Source organism: Ornithodoros turicata, chromosome 1 (assembly GCF_037126465.1).
Source record: "Ornithodoros turicata isolate Travis chromosome 1, ASM3712646v1, whole genome shotgun sequence".
In the NCBI taxonomy this organism is placed as follows: Eukaryota; Metazoa; Arthropoda; class Arachnida; order Ixodida; family Argasidae; genus Ornithodoros; species Ornithodoros turicata.
The window spans coordinates 28,358,986-28,384,282 of record NC_088201.1 but is presented as its reverse complement, the minus strand read 5'-3'; the positions used below and the strand labels follow the sequence as shown (position 1 = coordinate 28,384,282).

Below are 25,297 nucleotides of genomic sequence, written 5' to 3'. Positions count from 1 at the left end.
ACAATGAACAAGGACAGGAACCACGCAAACCAACTGCTGACATCTCACCTAACAGAATTTTACTTGGCATACAAACAAGTTGGTAAACAAAAATGGGATACAAGGAAAGCAAAAAGGCAAAAACAACGTTATCACAAAGGAAGGTGGCATCAGAATCTCTATATGCAACACAAGCTAGTTGTGATCTGGGCACGTCCCAAGATACTCTGTTTTTGATATTTTGGTTTCCTTGTATGCAGTTTTTGTTTCAGTTGTTTTTGTTATGCCAAGTAAAATCCTGTTAGTTGAGAGTCAACAGTTGGTTTGTATGGTTCGTGTCCATTGTCGCCTGCTATTCCTTGTTCAATATGTACTGTCCCAAACTACCCCGCCTTTCGACTCACTGGACCCCACTCAAGTAAACCATGCACATCTCATGGTGAATTCCACTGGCCATATTGCAGAAAAGCTTACACTGGCCTGAGTGTGCATGTTACAAAGGTCACTTCAGTGCAACGTATGTCACATTCATTAGTCAATATGTTCATTTCTACACCTATGCCAGCACACTACACTACACTGCACTACACAAAAATGACCTGCAAATTTGTGTGAGACAGCATGAAACAACAACCATTCACCCTATGCGAACAAACCAATTCTCATTGAACAACACTCAAACATCACAATAGTGACCTCTTTTCTCACTTCATACAACCCATCAGGTCCTCCCAAACTTTGGAGAAAGTATTTGAGATGCCACTTTTGCAAATACTTAGCGACACAGGGCCTCAATGCAAAAATTATATGAAAAATATGAAAGATGTGCAGCAGAAGTGCAGCCTGACTGGATCATTTGTCGTGGGACGACTCAGCCGTGACCATGACCAACAGTGGGCAGTCCTTGGATATCAGCACACTTTTTTAACATCCATGTTTGAGGGCATGCTTAGGCAAATTGCATCACACTAAATGGTATGTAGCATCCTCAGCAAGGTTCGAAGGTTCAACTTCAACTGTGGGATTGGTGAGTGGAGATGTTTACAACTGAACCACTGGGGGCAATCTGGTGAGCTCGGAATCGCTTAAAATAATTGCAAGATTCTGGGAGGGTTGGCTCCATAGCTTGCTTTGGGTATGAGGAAAATCAATCTTTAGTGTCATGGCTTCATCTTGAATGGAAAACATGCCGCCGCATATAATGACAGGATGCATTTTGTTTTACAAAGTCAGTATTCTGGATATTGCAAGAAATCACTCTTTTTGCAATTGATTGGCTCAGCTTGGCAGGGATTTGCACACGATTTTCATTCTAGGGGTGTCGGAATTTTGTAGTGGGTATGCGACACCCTCTGCTAGCATCAGCTGGCTACTGCAGCGAATATTCACATAAAATGTATTTGTATCATGAGCTTTTTTTTTTGGGGGGGGGGGGGGGGGGTTGCAAGATATGACGTGGGATCCCTGCAGCCTGGTAGATTTAGAACCACGTAAATAGTGTTTTTGCTGAAAAACGATACACTACATCTATGCAAGGTAGAAATAACGAAACGAAACAATGATGATAGGAACAGTTTTCATACCTCTTACTCAGAAGCTCTCTATGCAGAAGTGTGGCAACGCCCATCAGGCGCGCGGAAACCTGAGCTTATCAGGCCAGATATCGCCCATCTATATCCTGCCACTTGACATACAATGCTGCTCTTTGTAGCACAATCAATGTGGAATCCATATCAGTTGGTGAGAAGCATGTCATTATAAAAGCAAGGAATGCAGTCAATGACAGGAAGCAAATACTGATCTCCGTTGCCTTTCTTTTTTTCGTCAAAATCCAACTTCCTATTTGAGGAGTACGTGAGCGAGCTAGTGATATCTGACGCGAGCAGGATCTCTACTCCCCCAACTAAGGCTTGTGGAGCAGACGTAGGGACAGAACAAATAATATTTCGTGTTTATCGTTTCCTCGTTTTGATTCCTTTACTATACTCCAAATTCAGGGATAAGCTGCCCACGCCTATACTTCGATGCTGTATTAATCTTGGCCTCTGCAATAGTATCAAACTTCGCTCTGCATTACTGACGGTTGTCTTTGATCTGTTGTTGAAGAAACCAATACACAATCTGATAATTCTCACAGATACTGCAAGTAAGTGCATGACTATGCACGCTGTACAACTGTGGAGGGGTGGGGGATTGAAGCCGTTTGAAACTGGCGGCCGCTCGCTCGGTTGCACGCAGTTGCACGTTCATAGCCTTCAAAGCCGACTGAGACGAGACTACTTTGCCACTTTGCACTTTGCTTGCACCACCTTGCACAATGATCCGGCGCTAGTGTCGGCCGGCGAAACGGCGAAACCACGAAACTTTTGGCGCTTTTGGCTAAACTGGCTAGACCGGCTAGACCTTGGGCTTCGGCTTTGGCTGAAGAACGTTCCCATGGCGTTGTGATGGAGGAGAGAGTTGTTTGTTTTGCGCAAGCTCTGTCATCTAAGAAGCTCAAGCGAGCACAGGAAAGAGTAGGCATTATTTATCATAATTTAGCCTGTGGTAATGTTACGACGTTAGGACATGACATTTCGGAGCATGAATTGATGTCTGTTACGTGATTTCACGAATGCTTACAAGCTGTTGAAGGTGCGTTCCCCTCGTAAAACGATCGATTGGTTGTCAGCTACTGCTGCTCCCAGGCTTCACGTTAGGATGCACTGTATTTAGCAAATCTCATTCTACGAGAAGCTTCGTACAGAATATGCCTCATTCTCTTTAGCATTTTTCTCATCCATTGCTCTTTAGCACGATTCAATGAAAGAAAGATGCGGTGCGTCTCTAGTCATTCGAGATTTCTGGCGAGTCAACGAATCAATACGCTTTAGGGCCTTGAACCAGGGCTCATTCCTGCAGCTCTCATAGAGGAGTGAGGAATATTGATAAACGTAAAGATAAAGAAAAGTGCGGTCATTGTCCTACAGGGCCGGTAATGTGTGGCGATCACTGATGATTCGAAGAGTACAAGGGGGCAAAAAACGCGAGAAAAATTAAAGCATGGTTGTGTGATAAACGTCTCGCATATCATTTACAATCTCTTTGTACAAAAACGCTTCGTGTAGAATAAAAATGAAGTGGTAGAAATCGAAATGTAGTTAACATTCTATCCAGAAACTAGTTGCGCCGGCGCGCGATTTTACTTTGATCAGGAATAGAAGTTTAGTATAGCATTTGATATGGTCTCCTCTGCGATTCCCAAAGATAAAAACTTGTTTTGCTTGAAGTTGTTCGGGTCTGACTTGGCACTCTGTGGCCCCAAGCTCTTTAGTTATGGATGTTTATTCCTTTCATTTGATCCTACGAGACAGTTTTTGTGACTGATATCACAAATGCACACACAAAAAGGAATGCTTGCTAGGGGACTTACTACTTTATACAGTGAAACCTAAGCAGTTCTCTGGTAATGTTATGTCATGATTTGGTTGTGATAGTATCAGTGTTTCCCAAGCTTGTCATATTGAATGGGGTTCCTGGCATGTCTCTAATTGCAACACATACAGAGCTCTGGTTTCTGACATAGTACCTCTGTCATTGTATGAAGCCTAGGGAAAGTAACATTGTTGTAAAATTGTCAACTATATTGATGTGTTTGTGCAGTATTCCATTTCTGGAGTAAAAGGCCATTAATGTAGCTCGAGACCGACTGTGCAGTACAATGTATTTACTATAACTTCAATCAGAAGTGTGCATGTGTCACGTAAAACAGTGTATTAATGGAACGCAACAGCTTGTAAAATATCAGAATGAATGACATTTGCCTTATGATATCTCTTTTCAGCTGCTGAAATCCTCATTAGCGTGTGCACTTCTACCTACAGTAAGCCTAATGGCAGTGCCTGCAGTACCTTTTGACGGTCGTGTCATGATGGGTGGACCCTCTCCGGGCAAGAGTCCTCGACGTCCTATCGCTGTCAACATCCCCGTGCCCCCAGAGCGACATGGCCCTATCAACATCGTCACAAATCCTACCTTTGACAATCGAAGTGATGCCATGGATCAGCCGGAGGAATCTTTGTAAGCTGCCCTTGCTTTTGGTCAGTCATTTGCGTTCATTTTGTTGCCTTTTTCTTTCTTTCTTTTTTCAACATTCATATGAGGTGGTTAGTGACACAGCAGGGAGATGAAATTTATTTTGCTTACTAGTGCTTTACAAATTTTCTGGTGAAATATTTCTCAAGGTACAGAAGCTGTTTGGTTGCTGTTGTGGATTGGTGTCCCAGGTCTAGCTTTGCTATGTAGGTACTCGACCATTCAGCCCAAGCATGAGTGTGGATCAAGCCCAAGCTCTCCTCCTCCACCACTCCCCCCCAAACAACTTGAGGCCTTGTACACACGACCGATGAAGGCAAGGTTCTGTTTTCTTCAGAGCTTCTGGTATGGAATGTAAAGTTGTGAAAGGACATCCCACCAAATGAAAGGGATGATTGGGAGATGCTTTTTCAATAACTTATTCAGTCATAATGGGTGCGTGGAGCAGAATTCCCAGTACATATATCATTTAGTAAATGCTGTGTTTCAGCAATCCCAACTCCAAGCAATGCTGTCTCCAGATTTGGGAGGCACATTGATGCAACCAAAGGAAACACAAAACTCAAGATTGTCCTGAAAATATATAAAAAAAAAAAGACATAGTATTTAAATGTTTAGTTGTTTATTACACATGCTTTCTTATATTTTTTAAAAATATCAATTTATCCTGGAACATTACAATTTACAGTAGCATCTACACGTACTAACGTCCAAATGAATTTACACTTTTATATGAATTATTAATGCTAGAAATAATGTAGAAGTGTTCTCTCTCTTTCAGAATTATTTTTTTCGTTTTTCGCGTGCTCCTTCAAATTCGAATTTACGTTCCCGCGAATAACTACGGTCACATGGCGCGGAAAGCGTTCGGTGCTTGACGCTCAGTCATGACTGCAATCTGTAGAATGCCAGTAGCTTTAGCTATGCCCAGGAAACTGTTTTAACCTATCAGACATAATCATAAACAAATTAAAAAGTAATTACAGCTTTATTACTACTAGATATGCACTGCACTATATACACAGTCCAATGGTGCACTCAGCTTGAAATACTTTAGCAGCGACATCTCAACCGAACTGCTTGCTGCCCTGAGTAATAATGGTTGCAAGCTACAAACATGAAGTATGTACTAGTCAATTTCCACATGACCTGTACTAGCATCCACAGGTCCCCTAAAGGTCATCGTGCCAGGTTGGTTAGAAGTTTCTTTTAGAGTCTCTTGGGAGAGAAAAGGGTTTGACCTAAAATACTGCAACTTTGGTTGTGGTAGAGGACAGAGACTACAAAGATAGCATTTTTCATTGTGTTTGGGCATGGGTGTGAACTGGTAGACCTTGGACAACCAAGGCAAATGGCGAAGGTGGGGTTAAAAGAACATGCCTGATCCCGTATGCCAAGCTGTTCTTTGCCCTTTTTCTTTGTTTATGTCCTGGTACAGCTTGGGACAAAAGTTTACGGAACACGGCAGTGGCGTATTTCTTCATCGGAGTGGCCCCCCGCTAGCTATATGGGAAGAGATCGAATAAGAAATGGCCAACTATTCTATCCGTCTCTCAATATGCGTGTCCGCTCCTGTTTGGTGCAAGGGTGTCGCTCCAATGGAGAAACGCGACACCCCAGTGTTCCGTAACATATCCCCTTGCACAACGAATGCACTGGAACGTACCATTCACAGATTGTCGTATGACCTGTTATTGACTTCTGAATATTGACTTCTGTTATGACTTCTGAAAGATGGGGTAAAACCGAGCACTGCCAGAAACCTGTTTTACAAATATAAGTTTTTGCAAATCACTTTTCCAGTAAATTTTACTGAAAGATATTTAAAATGTTAGTATTATGTGTGTGCTATGCAAAAATATTAGACTTGGAAGTGGAACTGAAACCCAGGTATATGCTTAGGTGGTGGTTTCTTGCTTGATAAATAAAACTTACGGTAATTGACACTTACCCCTGACATAAAAAAAAAATCTTGTCACTTTTTCGTCTAGGCATGCATTGTCGTCTTGAATTCAGATCTAATTTTATGTCGCAGCCTAGGCGCACAACACTTGCAAAGTTGCACCCCATGTTTGAAAGAGTTGCCATGCAAAGTGTCATGCAGATATGCTCATGCCTTGTGTTACATCATTCTATGTGTGTACAAAATAACATTTGTGGTGAAATTTATTCAATATGCGGGCTTGTGCACTGGTTTCTCACGTCACCCATTTATGTGACTTATGGCTCCATTGTTGCTCCTGCAGAGTAAAAAGGGAAAGCAAAAGGAGCACTATGGCTCCAGAGGCTCCAAAGAATTGCCTGATGGACCATCAACATGGAAACTACAAGTATCTCAGGAATCCAAGGCAGTTCAAAATGGACTAGGTAGTATTCATCATGTAGCCCCTTCCCTTTCTGCTCTGCTACATAACATTGAGCATTCTCCTGCTATTTCTAACTCTGAAGGCTGCAACTGCCAGCAGTTGGCTTCCTTGCTCCAAGACAATTATGCTATGAAGCACGAACTCATCACATACAAGGACAGAGTAAAATCTCTGACATCCAAACTCAAACAATATGAAGGCATCTCGGTGAGCTTGCTGCTAAAGTGTATGCTTGCAACTGATATGCATGCCTTGCATTTCTTAAGAAACTTCTTTAGAAAGAAGTTTTGATATACAGCTTCAAGATCAATAGCGAATGATGAACTGAGCACTCTATCACTTTCACTTTTCTATCCTTTCACTTGTTTCTTTTCCTGTTTGTTGATATGCTTCTCAGCTTTTATGTGTACTAGAAAGATATTTATTACTATTAAAAAGAAGTCTATTCTATAATTGACTATGAAACCAAGTTGCCTTACTTTTAGGCAATCTGATGACAAACTGTGTGCTATTTTGACGGTTCTGCATTTTTGGTGATTATAGGAGGAATATGGCACATGTTTTTAGGTGGTTAACTTTTCCAATAAATCTTTCGGTTAGCACTCATTACTTCATAGTGTCTACTTTGTTTACCCACTGATAATTTGCAATTTTGAACTGAAACTATGGCAATTGTTTTAAATCTTAAGGAACTTTTTTAAATATACAGAGGGCAGTGTAATCTAAAATTGGAACTCGACAAATCTTGTAGAGAATGCGGGCATACTTGCCTAAATTCTTGTCAAAAATATCTGGGTGCTCTCGCACGGACCACAGAAAATGCTTCATACAATAAAGGCTACAACAATCGAGGCACATTGCAAGATTCAAGACAAGTCCATAGCATGTAGGTGCCGGAGTGTTAGAGGGTGCGCATGTTCTTACATAGTACATGCACCAGCTAGTCTGTGCACTTTCCCTTCTGTCAATAGTACATGCAATTGGTGTTTTTCTGCTAAAACTGAATACTCACAAAATGTATATATGTTTATCAGCTTTCTTTTAAAATTGAAGTAAAAAAAAACATGGAACCCTTGTGATCTTTTACACTATGTACCATCATGTGGCTTTAGATAAAGCAATTGTCGGGCTAAATTTGTGATATGTTATATTTGCTGACTGGACGTGAGCAGAAAGTACTGCATTGGGATTGCACTTTGAGGCAATTTTTATTCATTCACAGCTGCTGCACTTGTATTGGAGCACATGATGCTTTAATGTCTAGAACGAATACAAGAATCTTGGGTGCCACAACAGTGCCTGGTTCCCTTTTAGTGGATGCAATAGACCAGTGGGTGTTCCTTATCTTCAAGAAAGCCTCCAAGCTTGATTGCAATGTCTCAGACTCTCATGTTCCATGTCATACAATTGATGACTAAGTTAGTTACTACTATAATGGTTAACCAGATAGCCAAGTCTAGCTTGACAAGGCTGGTTTACAACAGGTAGGGTCCTTAACCAGGAAGATGTTAGTCACAACAACCCCAAATGAAAAGTCGTCTTGGTGCTTTATGACGTGGTAGCTATGCTTCTGAAGGCCCTCACAAGTGAACAATGCTAGATTTTCATTTAATCTTTACTTTTTTCTTTTTTTTAATGCTTACGCTTCCTAAGCTTTACAAGGAATGACCTAAAGTTACTTGCTACGGTTGATGCACACATTCTTGATGGGTTCAACCATGGCCCTTTAATGAAAGGTATTAATGTGTGTGTCTATCAATATTGTATGTGGATAAACATCTGCACATTAAGTTACCATATTTTTTATACTTTCCTATGACTAGAAAGTCTCAGATTTTCCAAATTCCTTCATGAAAATGTATTTAGTACCCCAACTTAGAAACATTTTTCGTTTATGGGTGCTGGTTTTTAAAGATAAGTAGGATAAAGAGCTTCACCTTTCACGTGTGTAAGTGGGGCCTATCACATGATGAGCAGTGAAAGGGTGAAGCTTGAAGTGTTCGATCGCCTCACGCAGTACACTAACACAAAAACCTCCTGGCCTTTTATTGCACAGTGGAAATCTGTACTGATATATTCTTTTGCTAATATGTATGTGGCACACAAGTTACAATGCTCCTCACTGGAATGCACAGAAGAAACCACATGCTACTACAAGGCTATCCGCTATAGCCTTCTATAGGTTCTGCTATGTGTAGTAAAGCGATTCTAGAGTTGGTGTACAAGGCGCTAGCTTGCATACATATGCATTGAAAGGCTGCATATCACTTATGTGAGTTCAAGCGAATATTGCTGCTATTTCCCATACGCTTTTTGGACAACATAGTCTGTGTGGAATGCTGGCACAACCTCCTTGTTTTATTTTTGCATGACCGCATTTTTCATTTATCCTCAGACTCTTCTGAAGAAATAGCCTAGCCATTACAGAGCTATGAAGGCTAAAATCAAAACTAGAGATGCTTCATTTTGTAAAACGTGTGTCATGCAAGAAACATCATTTGTGCATTCAAGAAGTGTGGCATTGTGCCTTGTTCTGCTAAGAAGCAGTGTCACCCTCTTGCTTGCATTACATTCTTTGTTTAAGTTACTCTTTTGCTCTGTAGGGTTCTGACATCAAGCATTTCTAAAACTTCTTATCTAATGTTTTCGAGTGCTCATTTGTTGCAGCTGTAGGTGTCGTACTATTGTGTGTGATGCAGTTGTACGAGTACGTTATAATATTAATGTACATGTATGTCTGTAAATAATATTTTTCTAATACACTCTACATTTCAAATACTTGCTGACAGGATGTTGTGAAAGATCTACAGCAGAGTGTGGAAAGAGTCTCTGAAGAGAATGCAAAGTTAAAGCAGTATGCAAAATGGTGAGTAGTTTTTCTCTATTTTGCCAGTTTGTGAAGAACATGGTTGGTACATATTTTACAGTGCTGCAAGTGTGAAGGCAGTAGAACAGGAAAGGAGGGACCTTTATGAACAGCTCAAAGATGCACAGTCTCAATACAAGTATGACGGTAAGATATTGATTTTAGTGTGAGGTAGAGCACTTATGTTTACTTCTCGTAAAGCATATGTTCTGCTGGATGACTAATACCTAAAATTAATAATTTTTTTATTAATTAGACATTTTAAATCAGCCTTTGTATATAAGAACCCTGAAACGAGCATGTACTTTGAGATAGAAATCCCAAAATTTTGCTATACAAACGAGCCGAAACCAGAACTGCGCACTTCTCTAGCACAAAAAGAGTGACGTGCATGCAAGTCGGATTGCCATGCGCTTTGGAGCGATTGGACCGATTGGAGTTGGTGCTGATATATTGGCCAGGTAGGTAGACCACTTCCCTGCTAAGATAAGGTGGTCGTTTCTGCACTCAAGAAGTGTGTAGTTCTGGTTCCGGCTCATTTGCATAGCAAAATTTGGTGATTTATATCTCCAAGTACGTGCTCTTTTCAGGATTTTCATCAAAGAAGGTTTTCTCAAAAACATTAAACTAACAAGTTGGTTAATGAAATTTAGGTAGGTAGTCGCCCAGTAGTTACATACGCTTTCCAACAGAATGTCTGCCTGATGCATAAAAATGTAAAAATGATATCAGTGCTGCTCTAGCAGCATTTTTTTCTTCAAAAAATCTGTAAAGAATTTTTAAAAAATTGCAGACGAGAATGTTCGTTTATACAGTCGACCCCTGTTTATCCGTGCTTGACCGTTCCCAGCGAAAATGTCCAGATAGTGGGGCGTCCGGATAAGTGAAACACTATATTTTCAGCTGTCCATGAGGCCTGTATTGCATATAAAACCGTCCATGCTCATTTGTGCAAGATTACTATAAGCGCCAAGTTCTCCTGAGCTGTTAATTATGGCATTAACTTGTGGAACATTATTGTTTTGCTCAAAAAACAAAGCAGTTCTGAGTGCATTTTGGGCCTCTTGGAGTGTCACCACACTTGCTTCTTCAGTGTCATCATCTGATTCACGGCTGTCGTCATTGCAACCGACAATATCAACGACGTCTTCATCAGAAATAATGGCACATGTTTCGTCTTATTATGTTACCAATCTTACAACAAGGTCACCACCTTATGCATCACACACCCTTGATCTTCTTCTAATGTCCAACTGCAAATTAATCAATAATATATCATTGAGGAAGGACTCAGTGACCATTGCTAATTACAGCTAAAATTAACATACCCAGATCGACCAGAGCATCTATCTCAAAACGTATTTATATCTTGTCTATAGAGCTAACTTTGAAGTGATATGTAATGAGTTACTGACATTTTATGACAGCTTTTCACTAGATTACATTACGTGGTCAGTCGAGGACAGTTGGATTGGCTTCAAAACAAAACTCCTCTAACTTGTCAGTGCACACATACCCACTACGTTCACCCGAGACTGTGTCGATGCTCCTAGGTTCATTTGATGGCTCAGAAAATTGAGAAGAAAAAAAAGCAATGCTATTTTCACCAAGCTCGGTGTTCAAGTAGCCCGACTTTATGGACTAGATATAATTTTGCAAAAAACTTGTGAACTAGCAAAAAATTATTGCCTCATAGACGTGCCTTGCTGACCCCTTCCTGAACGTGAGGTGCACATCTCAACTTGCTTGCAACTTTATATACAGTAAAACCCGCGTATAACGATATCCCTCGTAAAACGATGGTATCGTCAAAATATACATTGTTTCTATGGGGAAACGACCCGCATACAGCGATGGAGACCGCGGTTCTGAGTACTCTTATAACGATGTTGGACGCTGTCCCGTCCGCGTAACCTCGCGGCGTCGATGATACGAATCTCACGGGGTAGCGGAAAAAATTCGTAACATCCGACATTCGTATTAAAAGAATTAAACCAAAATAAAAATTGAGGCAAGAAAATAGACAGCGAATTTTCCAATACTGTCAGTGAAAGAGGCCGGTGGTAACGCGTTTGTGTCTCGGTATTTGGCCAGTGCTGCTCAAATTCGCGCGATGACTCAAAAGCCCCAGCACGTGCTTTCCACCCGCGCGTCGCGCGACATTGTTCTAAAGCGAGCTTCTCCTAAAGCACGCAGGCGTTAGGTGAAACCAACTTGCGGAATGGTGACTTGTAATGTTGCCAGAAGTTTACTGATATGTTTCCTGGTTCCCTCCACGAGTTCTGATCGCTGTTCTCACAAGCCAGTGCGATGTCACACAGCTTCGCGTTTTTTTAGCATCTGTTTTATTTTTCTTTTATTACACGCGGGGGACGCGCTATTTAGGTCAACCCTCGTCTAACGATGTACCCCGTATAACGATGGAATTCGCGATTACCGTCAATATCTTTATACGCGGGTTTCACTGTAATAACCATTGCCGTCCAAGGCTAGAGAATTTGCACTTTTGCATTATCAATGATACAGAATAGAATGATATGCTTTCTGAGCAGGTCTACAAGACTGTCTCTTTAAAGTAGCACAGAAGTCATTTTTAACACCCTGTTTTCTTCCTATAAAACTGTTAAGTAGGCCAGTAAGATGCACCATGTGAAGTAATTCACACCACAGAGTCATAATTATCGCAGAAATTGAATTTAAAATACGCCGCAAACAGCGACCGTGCGCAACGGTGGTGAAGAGCAGCACCAGCCTGTGATCTGCCTGGAACCTCCCGCTGACGCTGTAAGGAGAATGCTCGCTGATTTGTCTAGAGAAATGTTGTCTACTACTCCACTGTCGTCTCTTACTCGGCTGTTCGGGGTTCTGAAAAAGCCTTTCTCCTGGCTCGGCTGATTTGGCCGCTCCTTCTATCCCCAATTATCCGGGAGAACTGGCAAAACTGGTTTACGGCGGCAAAGGGACAGGGCGCTGGCCCCCACTGACCAGTGAACGAGAACGAGTTCTCCTTATAACGTCATTGGTGACGTGGCATCATACCTCCTCATCCTTGTTATACCTGCAGTGGCGAGTTAAGGATGAACGCGCGGAGCCATGTTTATGTGAGCTTTTTCTGGGAAACAAATTGCACACATCAAAACCTTTCGCTCTATTTGGTAAAATGTCACACACACTTTCATCAGACGTCTTAATCTGAAAATTTTTTGGATGGCCCTCTGTACTCCTTTAAGTAACAGGCAGCTCTAGTTTTGATGCATGCATTTTATAAAAACTGCAATGGGATTTCAGCATGTATTACTACGTACTCTTCAAAAATATTTGAATCAACTTTGGTATTCCTTTGTGTGTAGTGGACCATTTGAGCCAGCAGGTGAGCCAACTGGAGAAAGAGAAACAAGAGCTAGAGTTATCCTTGGCAAAGCTGCAACAGGAGCATGACCGGCTGCTTATCAGTACACAGAACTCTGTTTCTTTTGAGTTCCACACCACCGCTATGTTGGAAGTCAAAAGGTATGTATCTTCTCTTGCCCACTGCCCTAGGTAGAACAGAGTGACATGCTTGTTGACAAATGTTAATTGACCTTTGAAGAGATTATTTTCAATTGTCAGTTAGTTACGGCTTATGTTTTTTTGGAGGTTGGTTTGGTTTTCTTGTTTTTGGTTTGAGCTGATGATTACTTTAAAAGCATACTTCAATTGCTTCGTATTGATTTCTGATACACACTGGAATTGGAACCAAATTGGTCTTGTTGTTTCTAACCAATGAGTAGGTCAAGCTGATGACACAATAGTCTGTTGGATGCCCAGCCCTCTTTGTTTTGCAGCATGTAGCTGGTGATCATGCAAAAACAGTTATGATAATGTTATGATCATAACAATGCGCCTCATGCACAAGCAGTGCCAGACATTGCCTTGGCTGATTAAACATTTGATTGTTCTCTGGGACATTTGTCTCGTGGTGCCTCATTTTCACAACACCATGAAAATAGTCTGCACTACCCTTAACCTCTCTAATCGACTATCACTCATATTCCTGACACCAAATATGTGAACAAAAAATGTCAATTCATATTTTAAATGCAGTGTCGTTTGTATGCCGTATTGACGTTGATAAAAAAAAAGGGAAGCAGAAGGTAGGTGTGGGTGAACGGTTTAATGGAAGAGCAAAGAATGAAAGCTTGCGGATGCTGCTCGTACTCATAGGTATTACATATGGGCGAAAGGGTTGGGAATTCAACTGGTTCCACCTTAGCTGGCTTATGGAACAATTCCCAGCTAGAACCTGTCCCTGCTGGAACCAGATAGAAATACATCAGGTTCCACCTTAATTGGCTCATGGAACAATTTCCAGCTGCAACCGTACTGATGGATGCAGCTGGACCAGCCTTGATGGATCTACTTGAGCCCTGCTCCACCTGAGGTGGACTTCAAGTGGAACAGGGTCCGAAATGACACTCACACGCACACATGAGTCTGCGTTAACATCAAAATATTTATGCCATATTCAATACTGTACGTGAAGGGCACCGCATTACAAGGTAGCATGCGCTGCTTGTTTTCCTGTTTCAGAACATCTTGGATATTTTCAGCGTGAAATATCTGTTTTGTTGTCCTACACATAGTCATCTCCTTCTTCCTCCTTCAATATCTAACTGTGGAAGCAGAACGGAAAAGAGCACAGATAATAACACCAAGAAATTATGCTGTTCGGAGTAAAGCAAGGAAGTCGATTACCTGCCATCGTATCCACTTTCTCGGGAGATAGCGGTAGTTTCCCTGGCACTTCAACTTCAGCACTTCATACCAGCTAGTACCATTTAGAACCAGCTGAAGCCCTTACTGGTTCCAGCTGACTATTTTTGCCTGGGATCTTTCTTGGCTTAGTCCGTAATTTTCAACACGTCACAACGCAGTATTCAATGACATCCATTTTGTGGTCATTATCAGAGCTGTGGTATATTCTTAGCAGTACTTACAGTTAAAGATAGCAGCGTTAGTGGTACCACTATTCGATCAGCAAAGGTGATTGTTTAAGTGTCTTAGAAAACAGAACCTAGCAGTGTTGAAAATATCTTTTTTCTCTGTTCTTTAGGTTATTGGAAGAACTGAAGCAGAAGTACCAGAATGACAAGGAAAACCTGGGCCTGAAAGTTCAGGTGAAGCACAATACTTACACACCAATCTTGTTATAACATTTTTACTGATATTATGCAGTACCTTTCTCCAACAATAGAAGTGGTTACGAGCTTAGGGAGGGTAATAGTGCCCTGTTTTTATATCTCAAAACTTTCCAAGTGCAATCCACTTGATGTTATGTATCCAGAATGGCAGAGAATTCATGCGTTCACTTATTGGTGCTTTCCTGAAACTTCCTGTACAGTTGAGAGCCCTTTCTTGGGTATTTCAGGAAGGAAATTCTGCTGAATGTAAAAAAAAAAAAAAAAAAAAAAAAAAAAAAAAGGTGTTTCCCAAGGAGATGTTAATTTTGGAAAACCAGGTTGTATGTCATTAAAATTTGCAACCTCAGTTTTTGCCACACACTATAGTAGCCTATATACATCTGACATTTAGTTTTGCAGAAATTTGTTTTGCAAGCTTCACCTAACATTGTAGTGGATGAGGCAGTTGGACATACAAGGACAAGCACAACACAAGCCTCACAACTCCCAGTTGCATACATTCAATTGAATAATGGCAGTTGAAGAAAAGGCACATCCCACTGCTGGTGCCTTTTCTTCAACTGCCATCATTCAATTGGAAGCTTTACCTTTTTCTTTAAATATTGTTTCATAACACATTTACAATCAAAATCAGATGGCTTGTCGAAAGATTTCAGCAAAAATATCACACCACCAAATCTGTCTTTCACTGAAACAGGTGTGAATGGCATTTACAGAACTGCTGGTTTCTGAAGTGTTCTAACTGACGTTTTCTAGCATGCCATCCTGTATACCTACGGCCTGACTTTTTAGGGTTATGCCCGATTGTACCTGTTATTTACCTCCTTATCCAAATCAGCAATAACAGGGTTCAACCTGATATTTCCCTACTGTTGGACCAGGGGATCCGAAGTTATCACAACTAACACAAAACTTTGGAAACTGTGTTGTAAATGCATAAAGATGCTTATACAAACTGTCAAAACAGAGACCCTGCTTCCTCTTAGATGCATGAACTAACTATTGATACTCTGTGTCTACTGTTGTGTCATGCGTATTATGCCGAGAAAAACCGAAGATTTACACCTGATTCAATCCGATTCAACCTGAATTGAGTTAATGAGGTTCATTTCCACCCAATTATTAAAGCAAAATATAACCCGATATTTACTCCCCGATGTCGCTGAAAAATATAACCCAAAAAGTCAGACCCTATGTACACCCTTCATATATGTTTGGGGTGTGTGAATGTTTACAGCTTTGCATATAAATTCAAGAAATTTTGTGCATATTGAATAAACAAAAATAATGAAAAGGGTGTTTCCTGCTACACTTACTATGAACAGGGTAGCCACATCGGAATCGATAAAAGGTTGTACGACACAACACATGCACCAAACTGTTGCGTTGCCTGTCCTTTTACCCAGCACTGGAGGCTTTATAGATTTGGAAAAGGAATTAATTAATGCTGCCAAAATTTTATTGTTGTATCACATCACAATCGTCCGGCGTATTTCAACGAAGTTCGCCGTTGACTGTTACATTCCATACAAATCTTATAGCATGCTGTGGTGTTTAAATATTCACGTAATTTTGTGGATCCAACTGTGCTCTCAATTAGCCCGCATGCATAACTTGGGATTTCCTCGCACATTTCACCTCTTTTTATGATATGCCCAACCTCTTCCACAGTCATATATATCCAAAAGGCACCCCAAACAAAAGTGCATGTGGATACAAATTTTGCCCTGCATGCTTGAGCTCTAGAGAATATCCAGGGACGTTCTCAATGCCCCAAGGGGGAGATGGTGTTCCACTACACCAGTCCTACTGAGCAAGAATATAACACTCAGGCGGACAAGATGTGCTGAGGAACTTCTCAGCCTGTGACCTCAGTTCAGGTCTCTGCAAAGAGAACCAAACTGTAGGTGCGTGATGTGCGACATTGCTGTCACCCACAGGCTGCTGTATTCCTACCCCATTCGAGGCATAGCTATACTTGTGACTGAGGTACACATTGCTTCCATGAGGAAGAGAATGAGGTTGACATTGATAAGTGGCAGATGGGCAAATCTCTTGTAATGATTTCAGTCAGGTAGGGGATCAAAGTGTAGGTGTGAGGTGGGTTCCAGGGAAAGGATGAAGCAGCACGGGCTCCAGGACAAAAGAGGCAACCGTGACAGATACAGGAGCATGAGTGCTGAGTGACGGTTCTCTCAAGAGTGTGTTCAAGCTACACTTGAAAAGAAAAATCGGGAGAGTAGTCTCAGTCCAGGACAGACATAACAGCAAAAGAACTACAGCACTATATGCACTCCCAGCACTACATGTAGGACTTCGGTCCTCACTCTGAGACGACTCAGTATTCCATTTCACCACATTGCCGCCAGCAATGAGGCAGGGTATCGCCCCTGGCGATCAAACTCCTCTCTCATTATCATTTAAGTAAAGTTGTTGTTGTACATGCAGCTAGTGCAGTACTGTTGTTGTCTGATGTAAGAAGCTTTTTGAAATGCAAGTCAGCAACAGTGCAAAACAGGCTTGGAATATTAAAAATTACTTTGATTGGTGTGTGCTGCCTTGATGGTAACCTGTAATGTGTAGGTTGTATTAAATGCTATTTTAATCCTTACCTTTTTAGAATGTGAACTCCAACTGCTTTTAATAGAAAAGAACCCCTTGAGATGAATAGCACTTGAGGAAGCTATCATAAAAGTAACAAACATGGTGGTTGTGAGTTGTGCTTTAAGAACTTACTGACTAGCTTCATTTTAAGCATTTATAGCACATTCAAAAAGTGTATGTTATATATGTGTATGCTATGTGTATGTTATATATATATATATAGAGAGAGAGAGAGAGAGAGTTTTTCTTTCTTTTTTTCTTGAACTACAAAGTACAAGAAAGTACAAAGGTGGATATGAGGTGGATACAAAGGCCTAGAAAAGCACCCTGTGTGTGGGACAGGCACATGTCAATTATTTAGGAAGTATGCATGTCACATGGGGAGTTTCTTAGTCTGACTAATCAAGATCATGAACTCAACCTGATAGTTGCACAGTGATCCTTTAGCACAGACTGATTTAGGCATACACATATATGCTTTGCATGACTAATTGCTTCAACAGTCTTCAGCACATATTCAGATTGTTAGACATAAAGGATGAAACTGCAATGATTGTGATAGAATACCACGTGGGCAATCACAGAACCTGGTTCTGGTGACCTCATTCAGGTGTGTGACTGCATACAAAGGGATGTCATGTAGTGCCCTAATGTCATTCAGTGACGTAATGCTTCATGCGTATGTAGTGGCTTTTTCGGGTTAAACCCAATTCCACCCGGTTATTCCCCCCCGAACTGACCTGACCAATTCAGGTTAAACCCGATTTCTCCCCGAATTCCAGTCACTATGAAATCCTCAAGTGACGTTTCTACTGAAGACGAACAAAGGTCGCCACGTGTAACACATGTAAGAATGGGTCACTTAGGTTCCCAGCAATACACCCATGTGTGTCAACACTGTCTATGCCTTCGGGGATTACCGCTGGAAGGTCACGATCCCGCAAACAAACAAACAGAAAAAGAGAGATTAGGAAAGGACCTAATATACAAGAGGAGAAACAAAAAGACCCGATAACACCCGAAGGCACAATTATCGCCTGATTTCTCCCCGAATTACAGAGTTAAAAATAGCGCCCGATTTTTACCCCCCGAATCTGAGAAAGGCATTCAACCCGAAAAAAACATTGTGCATGCTGAAATACACATTTAGAAATGCTGAAATAAAATGATATAATGAGCATCCCATATTCAGACTCTGCCAAGTGTTTGCTATGATGACAAATTCTGTGCCACTAGGTAGCAGAGCAGGAATGCAGTGAGCTGAAGCTGCAACTTGTGCAATTAGAGGAAGAAGTAACGTGGCTGCGCAATGACCATGGCACCCTTTCCAGTGCCTACAGACGTGCTGTACGTCAAAATCACACACTTGTCACTCATCTCCAAGAACTGCAGAATGATGATTCAGAAATGCAGGCTTTGCTTACGTCTCTCCTTGCTACGGTGGGTACCACCGCAGGGGACGGATATCACGGCAAGTTAACATGCAACGGGACTTTTTCCTTTCAGGCCCACCAAGTAGTGTCAGAAAGAGATAGTCTGGAAATAAAGGTAATGAAGAGATTCTGGTCTGAGTAAAATGTGCTTATCAATTCTTAAGCAATCGCTAGCAAGTAGTGTTCTTGATGTGAAAATGAGACCTTCCTTGAATCATTTTTGGTTGTCTTCACTATAATTCTGTTTTATGTTAAAGTGTGAAGGATCATGTGAGTCCCACATTTCATGGGATGTTCAAACCCTATGGGGTTCCTCTCGGATTGCTCGCATGCTAATGTTCTTTACTTGCCAACTCATTGTACTAGAAAGATACTTGCGATGAGGTTTTGTCTACCTATAACAGAAGTCACGCATGTGGCATCACGTGGCAGTACCTTTCAGGAGATTTTGTTGATGTGTCTCAGTATATCCTCCACATGTTTATCAAATTTGGGAAATGTTATAGAACGAGGAAAAGGAGAAGGAGTGTCAGAGAATGATGGAGCTACTGTCAAGGAATAACATTGATTTTGATCAGCTCAACAAATATTTAAAGGTGAGGTCAATGCATAATTTTCTTGTTTGTAGCATTTATTATGGTCTACATTAGATAGCATATTACTATGCAGGAGGCAGTGGTGAAACTCCTTGGTTTGACACTCTGCATTGTGAAATTCTTCTTGGCATGCTTAATAGGGATGCAAAACTATCGATAGTGTTGAAAAACTATCGATAGTCTTACGTAATTGACTATCAATAGTACTGTTCTTTTGTTTTTCTTTAGTATCGATAGCTAGATTTGGTTCTCACTATCGATGCTTTCGTTCCCATCTTGGTTTTCGCACTGGCACGGTGAAAACGAAAACTTAGTCACGTGCGACACAAGTTCTTTCCGTTTAGCTGCAATGTATGAATGATGCACTGCAAGCAGCGAAACAAGATGCTCATCATAAAATCGTACGTGCTCATGAGACCATTGCAAGTCAATCCAGTGCAGAGCGTATCACATGAGCTTGCAGTTCGTTTGAGCGGCATGAGAAGCTCAAGGTCAGCGTAGGAGGAAAAGCTGCTCTGAGTTGCATTGTAAAACTTGTACGAGTGAGGCATTTTTTTTTTCTGTTTCTATCTGCTCCTCGATAGTTTTCAGATAGCTGACTATTGATAGTCTATCTATAGTTCGATTCTCATAAGACTATCGATAGTTTTGCATCACTAATGCTTAATAGTGCTTGAAAGTATGAAACTTGAAACTTCAAGCAGTTTTTCAAGAAAAGGCTTGGAAGTACAAGAAGATGCAGAGCATGTTGGTTGACTTGCAACATGTGGAAGCAATGTGTCTGTCCTCAACTGCCCCCCTTGAACGAGTGTCAAAATGCGGGGTGGTTGGTAACAGAACATAATGATGAAAGGAATGGAAGCCAGGGACAAGGACAAGGCAGCACACAAATGAACTGGGGCTACCCGGTAGGAATGTTATATGACATATCTGAAACGCTCTTGGCTAAGTTGAAAGGTGTGGTTAAGAAGAAGCACGATAGATTACCAGGTTGACCTGTATCCATACCGTATGTACACACTATGTCACACAACGTGAAAAAAGTGGGAGAGACATAGCGTTCCTGTGGTCCTCTCGGCACCCATTAAGTTGCCAACTCTTTGTGCTAAGGTACATGGGTCTCCTGCAAAAAGAGGCTGCCAGATTTCGCACAAGAATGCTTCCGTTGAATGCCGGCAGAATGTGGTCTTCTGTATTCCGTTAACATGCGGGCGAGTATATGTAGGCCAGACCGGGTGCTATATCAGCACAAGACCTAACGAACATAGGGCGTTGGTCCAGAGCACCACTCCGTCAGGACACCTGACTCTTCACTGCAGGACCTTTGGGTGCTCCTAGCTATTCAGTGATACCACAATAGAGGGTGTGTTCAAAGCACGAATTGCTCGAGAAGTCCTAGAGGCCTTCTTAATCACAACATCGGAAGAAGATCACTGTGTGAGTACACCTTCTTTGGCTCTCTTATCAGCCGAGATGGAATATCTTGGGACGTGCCCGGATCGCAACCAGCGTGTGTTGCGTATCTAGTTTTTTGTTGCCCTTTTCCGATTGTGATAAGGTTTTGGTGTCACCTTCTTTGGATCTAGTTTTTATATACCAACTTGTTTTGTATTTAAGCCTGTACAGCAAGTAGTTCTGTTAGTTGAGAGTCAGCAGTTAGTTTGTGCACTTCCTTGTCCTTGTCCCTGGCTGCCATTCCTTTCATCATTATGCCCCCCTTGAGCACACCTGAAGGGGCAGCTAAAAATGCCTCTCAGGAAAAGAAGCCTACGCTTCAGTGAGATTTGAAAGAAAAAAAATTGCTGGATGCATGCTCAATCACTCAAATTCCTTTTTCAAATAGAGGTCAGGGAAATGCAGACTCCTGCAACATCAGGAGTGCATTTTTTAAACTCTGAACTCCAAAGCTGTTACATTTCTTTTCATGGAAAAACATACGTCAGGGTGTTTCAGTAACTGTGTAAAAAAATATACAATCAATGGCATTTATCTTTCAAGAAGCACACAAAGTGCTTCAGTCACTACTTTGTTTTTTAAAATCAAACCTGACTACTAAAATGTACCATGCGAAGTGATTCATTCGACAGATGCATAAATATCGCAGAATTCGATCCTAAAAATCGTGACTGTGTGCAATGGTGGCAATGCCCGCAACTAGCCACCGGAGTCACTTTGACGACATTACGGTACAGCCTGCTAATTTGTCTAGAGAAACGTCATCTGCTACACAGTAAGAGAACTAGGGGAGAAACAAACAAAAAAAAATATGGAAAGGGCCGGCCCAATTTGGAGCGCGGTCTCTCTGGTAACCGTAATGACATCACCGCAGTTACGTTTTTCCTCCTCCTCGTTTTGCCCTGCAGAGAGAGTTGAGCAGGAACATGCGCGTCAATGTTCAGGTGTGTTTTTTTTTTTTTTTTTTTCTGCTAAGAATAATATTGCATATAAAATTTTTTTTGTGTTTGTTTTCAAATCTAGTCTCATCCTTTTATAATGCATCACGAAAAAGAAAACCTTTGAGATGGCTTTCTGGGCTCCTTTCAGGAATTTTTGCCACGTAGTGTAAGTACTTTTATCAAGTTCTATTTAAAATAAGTTTAGTGTACCTCTGAAATGTGAAGGGCACATTTTTTTGCCAGAATCAGGAACCACATTGTCAGTTTACCCAAATCCACAATATAATATGTTACCTAGTATAATAGTAGCAGCTGGAAAAGTGCACAAAAATGGACAGTTTGAGAAGCACAATTGCTGAGCCGCGCTTAGTTTGCCATCAAGAAGAGATGCAAGAAGGACCACAGATCTGCCTTTTCAATTTCCTTTTCGATGCTTCCGCTGATAATGGGAACACAGTTATAACGCTACAGTTACCTAAAACAACAGGTAGAAGGAAATAGGTATACGTATTATGCATTAAGCCCCTAGCTTTCTGCGGTGGAAAATTGACTTTTCCGCGAAGTGGGATTTACAAATCCGCGGGATTCGACGAGCAAGAGGAAACAGGAAGAAAAAAAAAGTGCAGCATCCTCCCAAGATCGCATACCAACTCATCCTGCACGCTTTTCCAGCCTTTCGTAACTTTTCGGTGCACAGAAAAAACTAGACTCAACTCTGTCAATCTATCTCCAGGCATTGCTGTTTTGTTGTGGCATGTTCAGCTGTATAAGTGCCAGCATTATCAGTGGTGTCAGGCATTGCAGTCCCGCAAAAATTTCGCAGAATGATTGAAATCTTTACATAATTCTGTAAGATATCAAATAGTTCGTGAAAAATTGAGAATTCGGAGGGAATTGAGCAGGTTCCGCTTTCTCATGCAGGTCATGGCTTTCTTCAGACGCTTCTTGCATTAACTTGAAGGAAAACTGAGCGCAGCCCAACAATCGCGCTTTTCAAGCAACCATTTTAACACACTTTTTGCGACTGTTGCCATTGCAGTAGGTAGCATGTATTATGGTGTATTTGGGTAAATCCGCAATGCGCTTTCTCTTTCGGGCAAGAAAACTTTACTTATTAATTTGGCAAATTTTGGAGTCAATTCAAAAAATTAAATTTTTTTTAAAACATAGTTTGGCAAAATCGCCCGTAGTACGTGGCAAAAGTTACCTCTAGATAAATGCTGTTGATCACATATTTTTCTGTAGTGTGCTTTTTTTAATTACAATGTTTGACATAGTTACTGAAGTAATAGGGCAGGACTTTTCTGTCTACAGAATATGCATGACCAGGCAGAGGATGACACATGCAAGGCTCATCTCAGGTACCGTCACACACACCTTTGTACTATTGCCGATGTGGAAAGAAAAAGAAAAACAAAAAACGACAATTTTATTCAAGAAAAGAAAAACATATCCATATGTTAAGGGAATGGCCTCAGGATGAGAGGTCCCGATATTTTGAACAGAGATTGTACTTCTGGGCACGCTATCCTGAAGCTGTTCCCTGAACATTTGCTTACCGGTTTGTTGGATTTTCTACCCTTCTATGTTTCCATACGAAATTTTGCCAGGCGAGAGATGGAGAGCAACCTACAGGAAGAATACGAACAGCAGGTAGCGCACCTTCATGGCAAAGTAGAGCAAAAGCAACAAGAGCTGGAGAAAGTCCAGGGTGAGAAAAGGCAAGTTGCTGCCAAACACTTAAAGCCACTCTAATATCACTGGCAAACAGGACCATTACATTAGCTACTTGGTCAATGACACATTCCTGCATAACTATGTTATACAAAACTAAGATGAGGAAGGCCTACATACCGTACGGAGTTGTATTTCTTTCTCTGCATGCTATAAAGTGCATATAATATTGGTACCGTGGAAAGATTTGCGAGCAATTCGCTGGTACACTGTTCTACCAGAAGTATCCACACTTCCACATCACAACAAACAACCATTATTTTTGAAGCAGCTTATAATGTGTGCCAAGTCCTTTGGTTTTGAATGACTTCACTCAGACTTTTTGGAATGCTCTGCACTAGTGTAGTACTCCTAAATTCAAGAAGAAAGAAAGATAGTATTATTCACACTTGCAGTAAACTTTTGTGGATTTAAATGATACTACAGAAAAACTGGTTAGGAGTGCATTGGTAAGCCAGTAAGAACAAAGAAACAGTAAAATTTAAACCATAATGAAATAAAGAACTATGTATTTCATTCCTGTATACCAGTGCAGTCCAGTGACCTCCAAAAACAATTGTAAAAGCATATCATTGCAAAAGAATTTCATATTTGTATGTATGTACTTCCTCGTAGGCGCCTGGAACGAGAACTGGAACAACTGTGGCAAGTACTTGCACGTGAAGCCGACATCAAAGCACTTGGAGGAGATACTACTGCATTCAATGTCCTTTCATGCACCAATTGAATTGCGCCCTGTGATTTCCTACATGCTCTTTCAAAGCACGCAAAGCTAGTATTATAGGTGCTTGAGGACTCTGTTCTGTCGGGTTCTCTTTGTACAATGTTCTCCCCAATAATGCACAGTTACGTGAAGGCAAAAAAGAAAAAGAAGAGAGAGGTCCTTCTAACTACGTATTGGTTCTATTTGATAATGATTCCTCTTGATGTAACCCATCTTTTTGTGATACATTAATGCTCGTGTCGATGCAGGATTTTGCATGTCCGAAAAACAGATCCTACTTATATAACCATGTTCTTATGGTTGAACAGCAGAATAAATACTAATAGTGCAACACAAATATTCTGATGAAATGTTGTCAAGGTTTTGTAAAAGGCCCTTTCCATAGATTCTTCGTTTTTGGCTGTGGCGGCCTGTGCAAGGAATAACATGCACCCTTGTACAAGACTCGGAGACCTCATAAGTGAATTAGTGATGCAAGCACCGCCGCACCATGTCCATAGCAGGCAATTTTTCAGCGGGGATGAGGCCTCTTGGCAGATCGGCATGCCGATTCTACGTCATGCGGATCTGATTGCGTCGCACCAGGAGACCGGGCCGGGCCACCAAGGTTATGCCCAAGGGTGGATCTGGAGGGGAGGGAAGGGGAGGGTCCGAATGTCCCGACCAACACCACTGAGATATAAAACGCCCATTTAATGCGTCCCCTCACTCATGGTCATATGAAGTCTGGATGTCAGCCAGTCGTCACGGATGATTTCAAACAGGACCTTTCTGAGGCTGTCAGTGACCACCTGTGCAGCTGATGCCGGCTGGTTTTCATGGCTACAGCTGCCGAAGCATGGTCGTGATTGGCAGACTCTTGTTACATCATGCTTTGTTTCTTGGTGGTGTTTCTGGGCAGTGTATGTAGCACGCTGTCCTAGACTAGAACCCAGGACCTAGAACCTAGACTAGAACCCGTCTGGAAAAATCCAGGATCCGCCCCTGGTCATGCCACACCACTCATGGCTGGTTTTTAAGGAAGTTTTGCAGGGGCGTTTGAAGGTGGGCGCAGAGGGAGCAGACCCCCCCTTTGAACATTTGCTCTGAGGGTCCCGCCATCCCATTTTTCATCGGTACGTGTCATCCGAGACAGACTCACTTTCAGCTCTGTTACTCTGCAGAGTGAAAGCGAACACCTGAATAGGTGCTCTCCACCCAATTACCTATGTGATACTCTATGTGCGGACCTGTAGTGACACGCCATTCCGTAGCCTTGCTTAAACGATACAGGAAAATGCAGATTTCGCTCCAGCAAAGGACGTCGACTTGTTTTTGATCAACGCAGTGAAACATTCGAGGCTAG

At 41.5% G+C, this 25,297-nt stretch overlaps 1 protein-coding gene across 3 annotated transcripts; it reads left to right on the top strand.

The window, feature by feature from the left end:
* The first annotated feature begins 2,386 nt into the window (after positions 1–2,386).
* LOC135377785 (centrosomal protein of 89 kDa-like) lies at positions 2,387–24,291 on the top strand. 3 transcript variants are annotated; one of them, XM_064610453.1, is made up of 15 exons: positions 2,387–2,495; positions 3,803–4,038; positions 4,264–4,369; positions 6,300–6,420; positions 6,502–6,626; positions 9,209–9,285; positions 9,347–9,432; positions 12,636–12,795; positions 14,378–14,441; positions 18,306–18,509; positions 18,576–18,617; positions 19,009–19,098; positions 22,809–22,855; positions 23,105–23,215; positions 23,844–24,291. In XM_064610453.1, the coding sequence occupies exons 1-15, from the start codon at positions 2,427–2,429 to the stop codon at positions 23,953–23,955; spliced, it is 1,650 nt and encodes a 549-aa protein (XP_064466523.1). In that variant the 5' UTR covers positions 2,387–2,426; the 3' UTR covers positions 23,956–24,291. The 3 variants fall into 3 exon arrangements, with proteins under 3 accessions (XP_064466523.1, XP_064466525.1, XP_064466524.1); XM_064610455.1 differs by having other exon boundaries at positions 2,394–2,495; positions 3,843–4,038; XM_064610454.1 differs by lacking the exon at positions 2,387–2,495 and adding an exon at positions 2,547–2,613.
* The last annotated feature ends 1,006 nt before the right edge of the window (positions 24,292–25,297 follow it).

Bases quoted from the DNA above. Each gene is read 5' to 3' on its own strand.
- LOC135377785 (XM_064610453.1), top strand. From the start codon at position 2,427: ATGGAGGAGAGAGTTGTTTGTTTTGCGCAAGCTCTGTCATCTAAGAAG. The intron at 4,370-6,299 runs GCAAGGTTCTGT...TTGCTCCTGCAG, and splicing joins TGTACACACGACCGATGAAG to AGTAAAAAGGGAAAGCAAAA. The intron at 14,442-18,305 runs GTGAAGCACAAT...CTGTGCCACTAG, and splicing joins ACCTGGGCCTGAAAGTTCAG to GTAGCAGAGCAGGAATGCAG.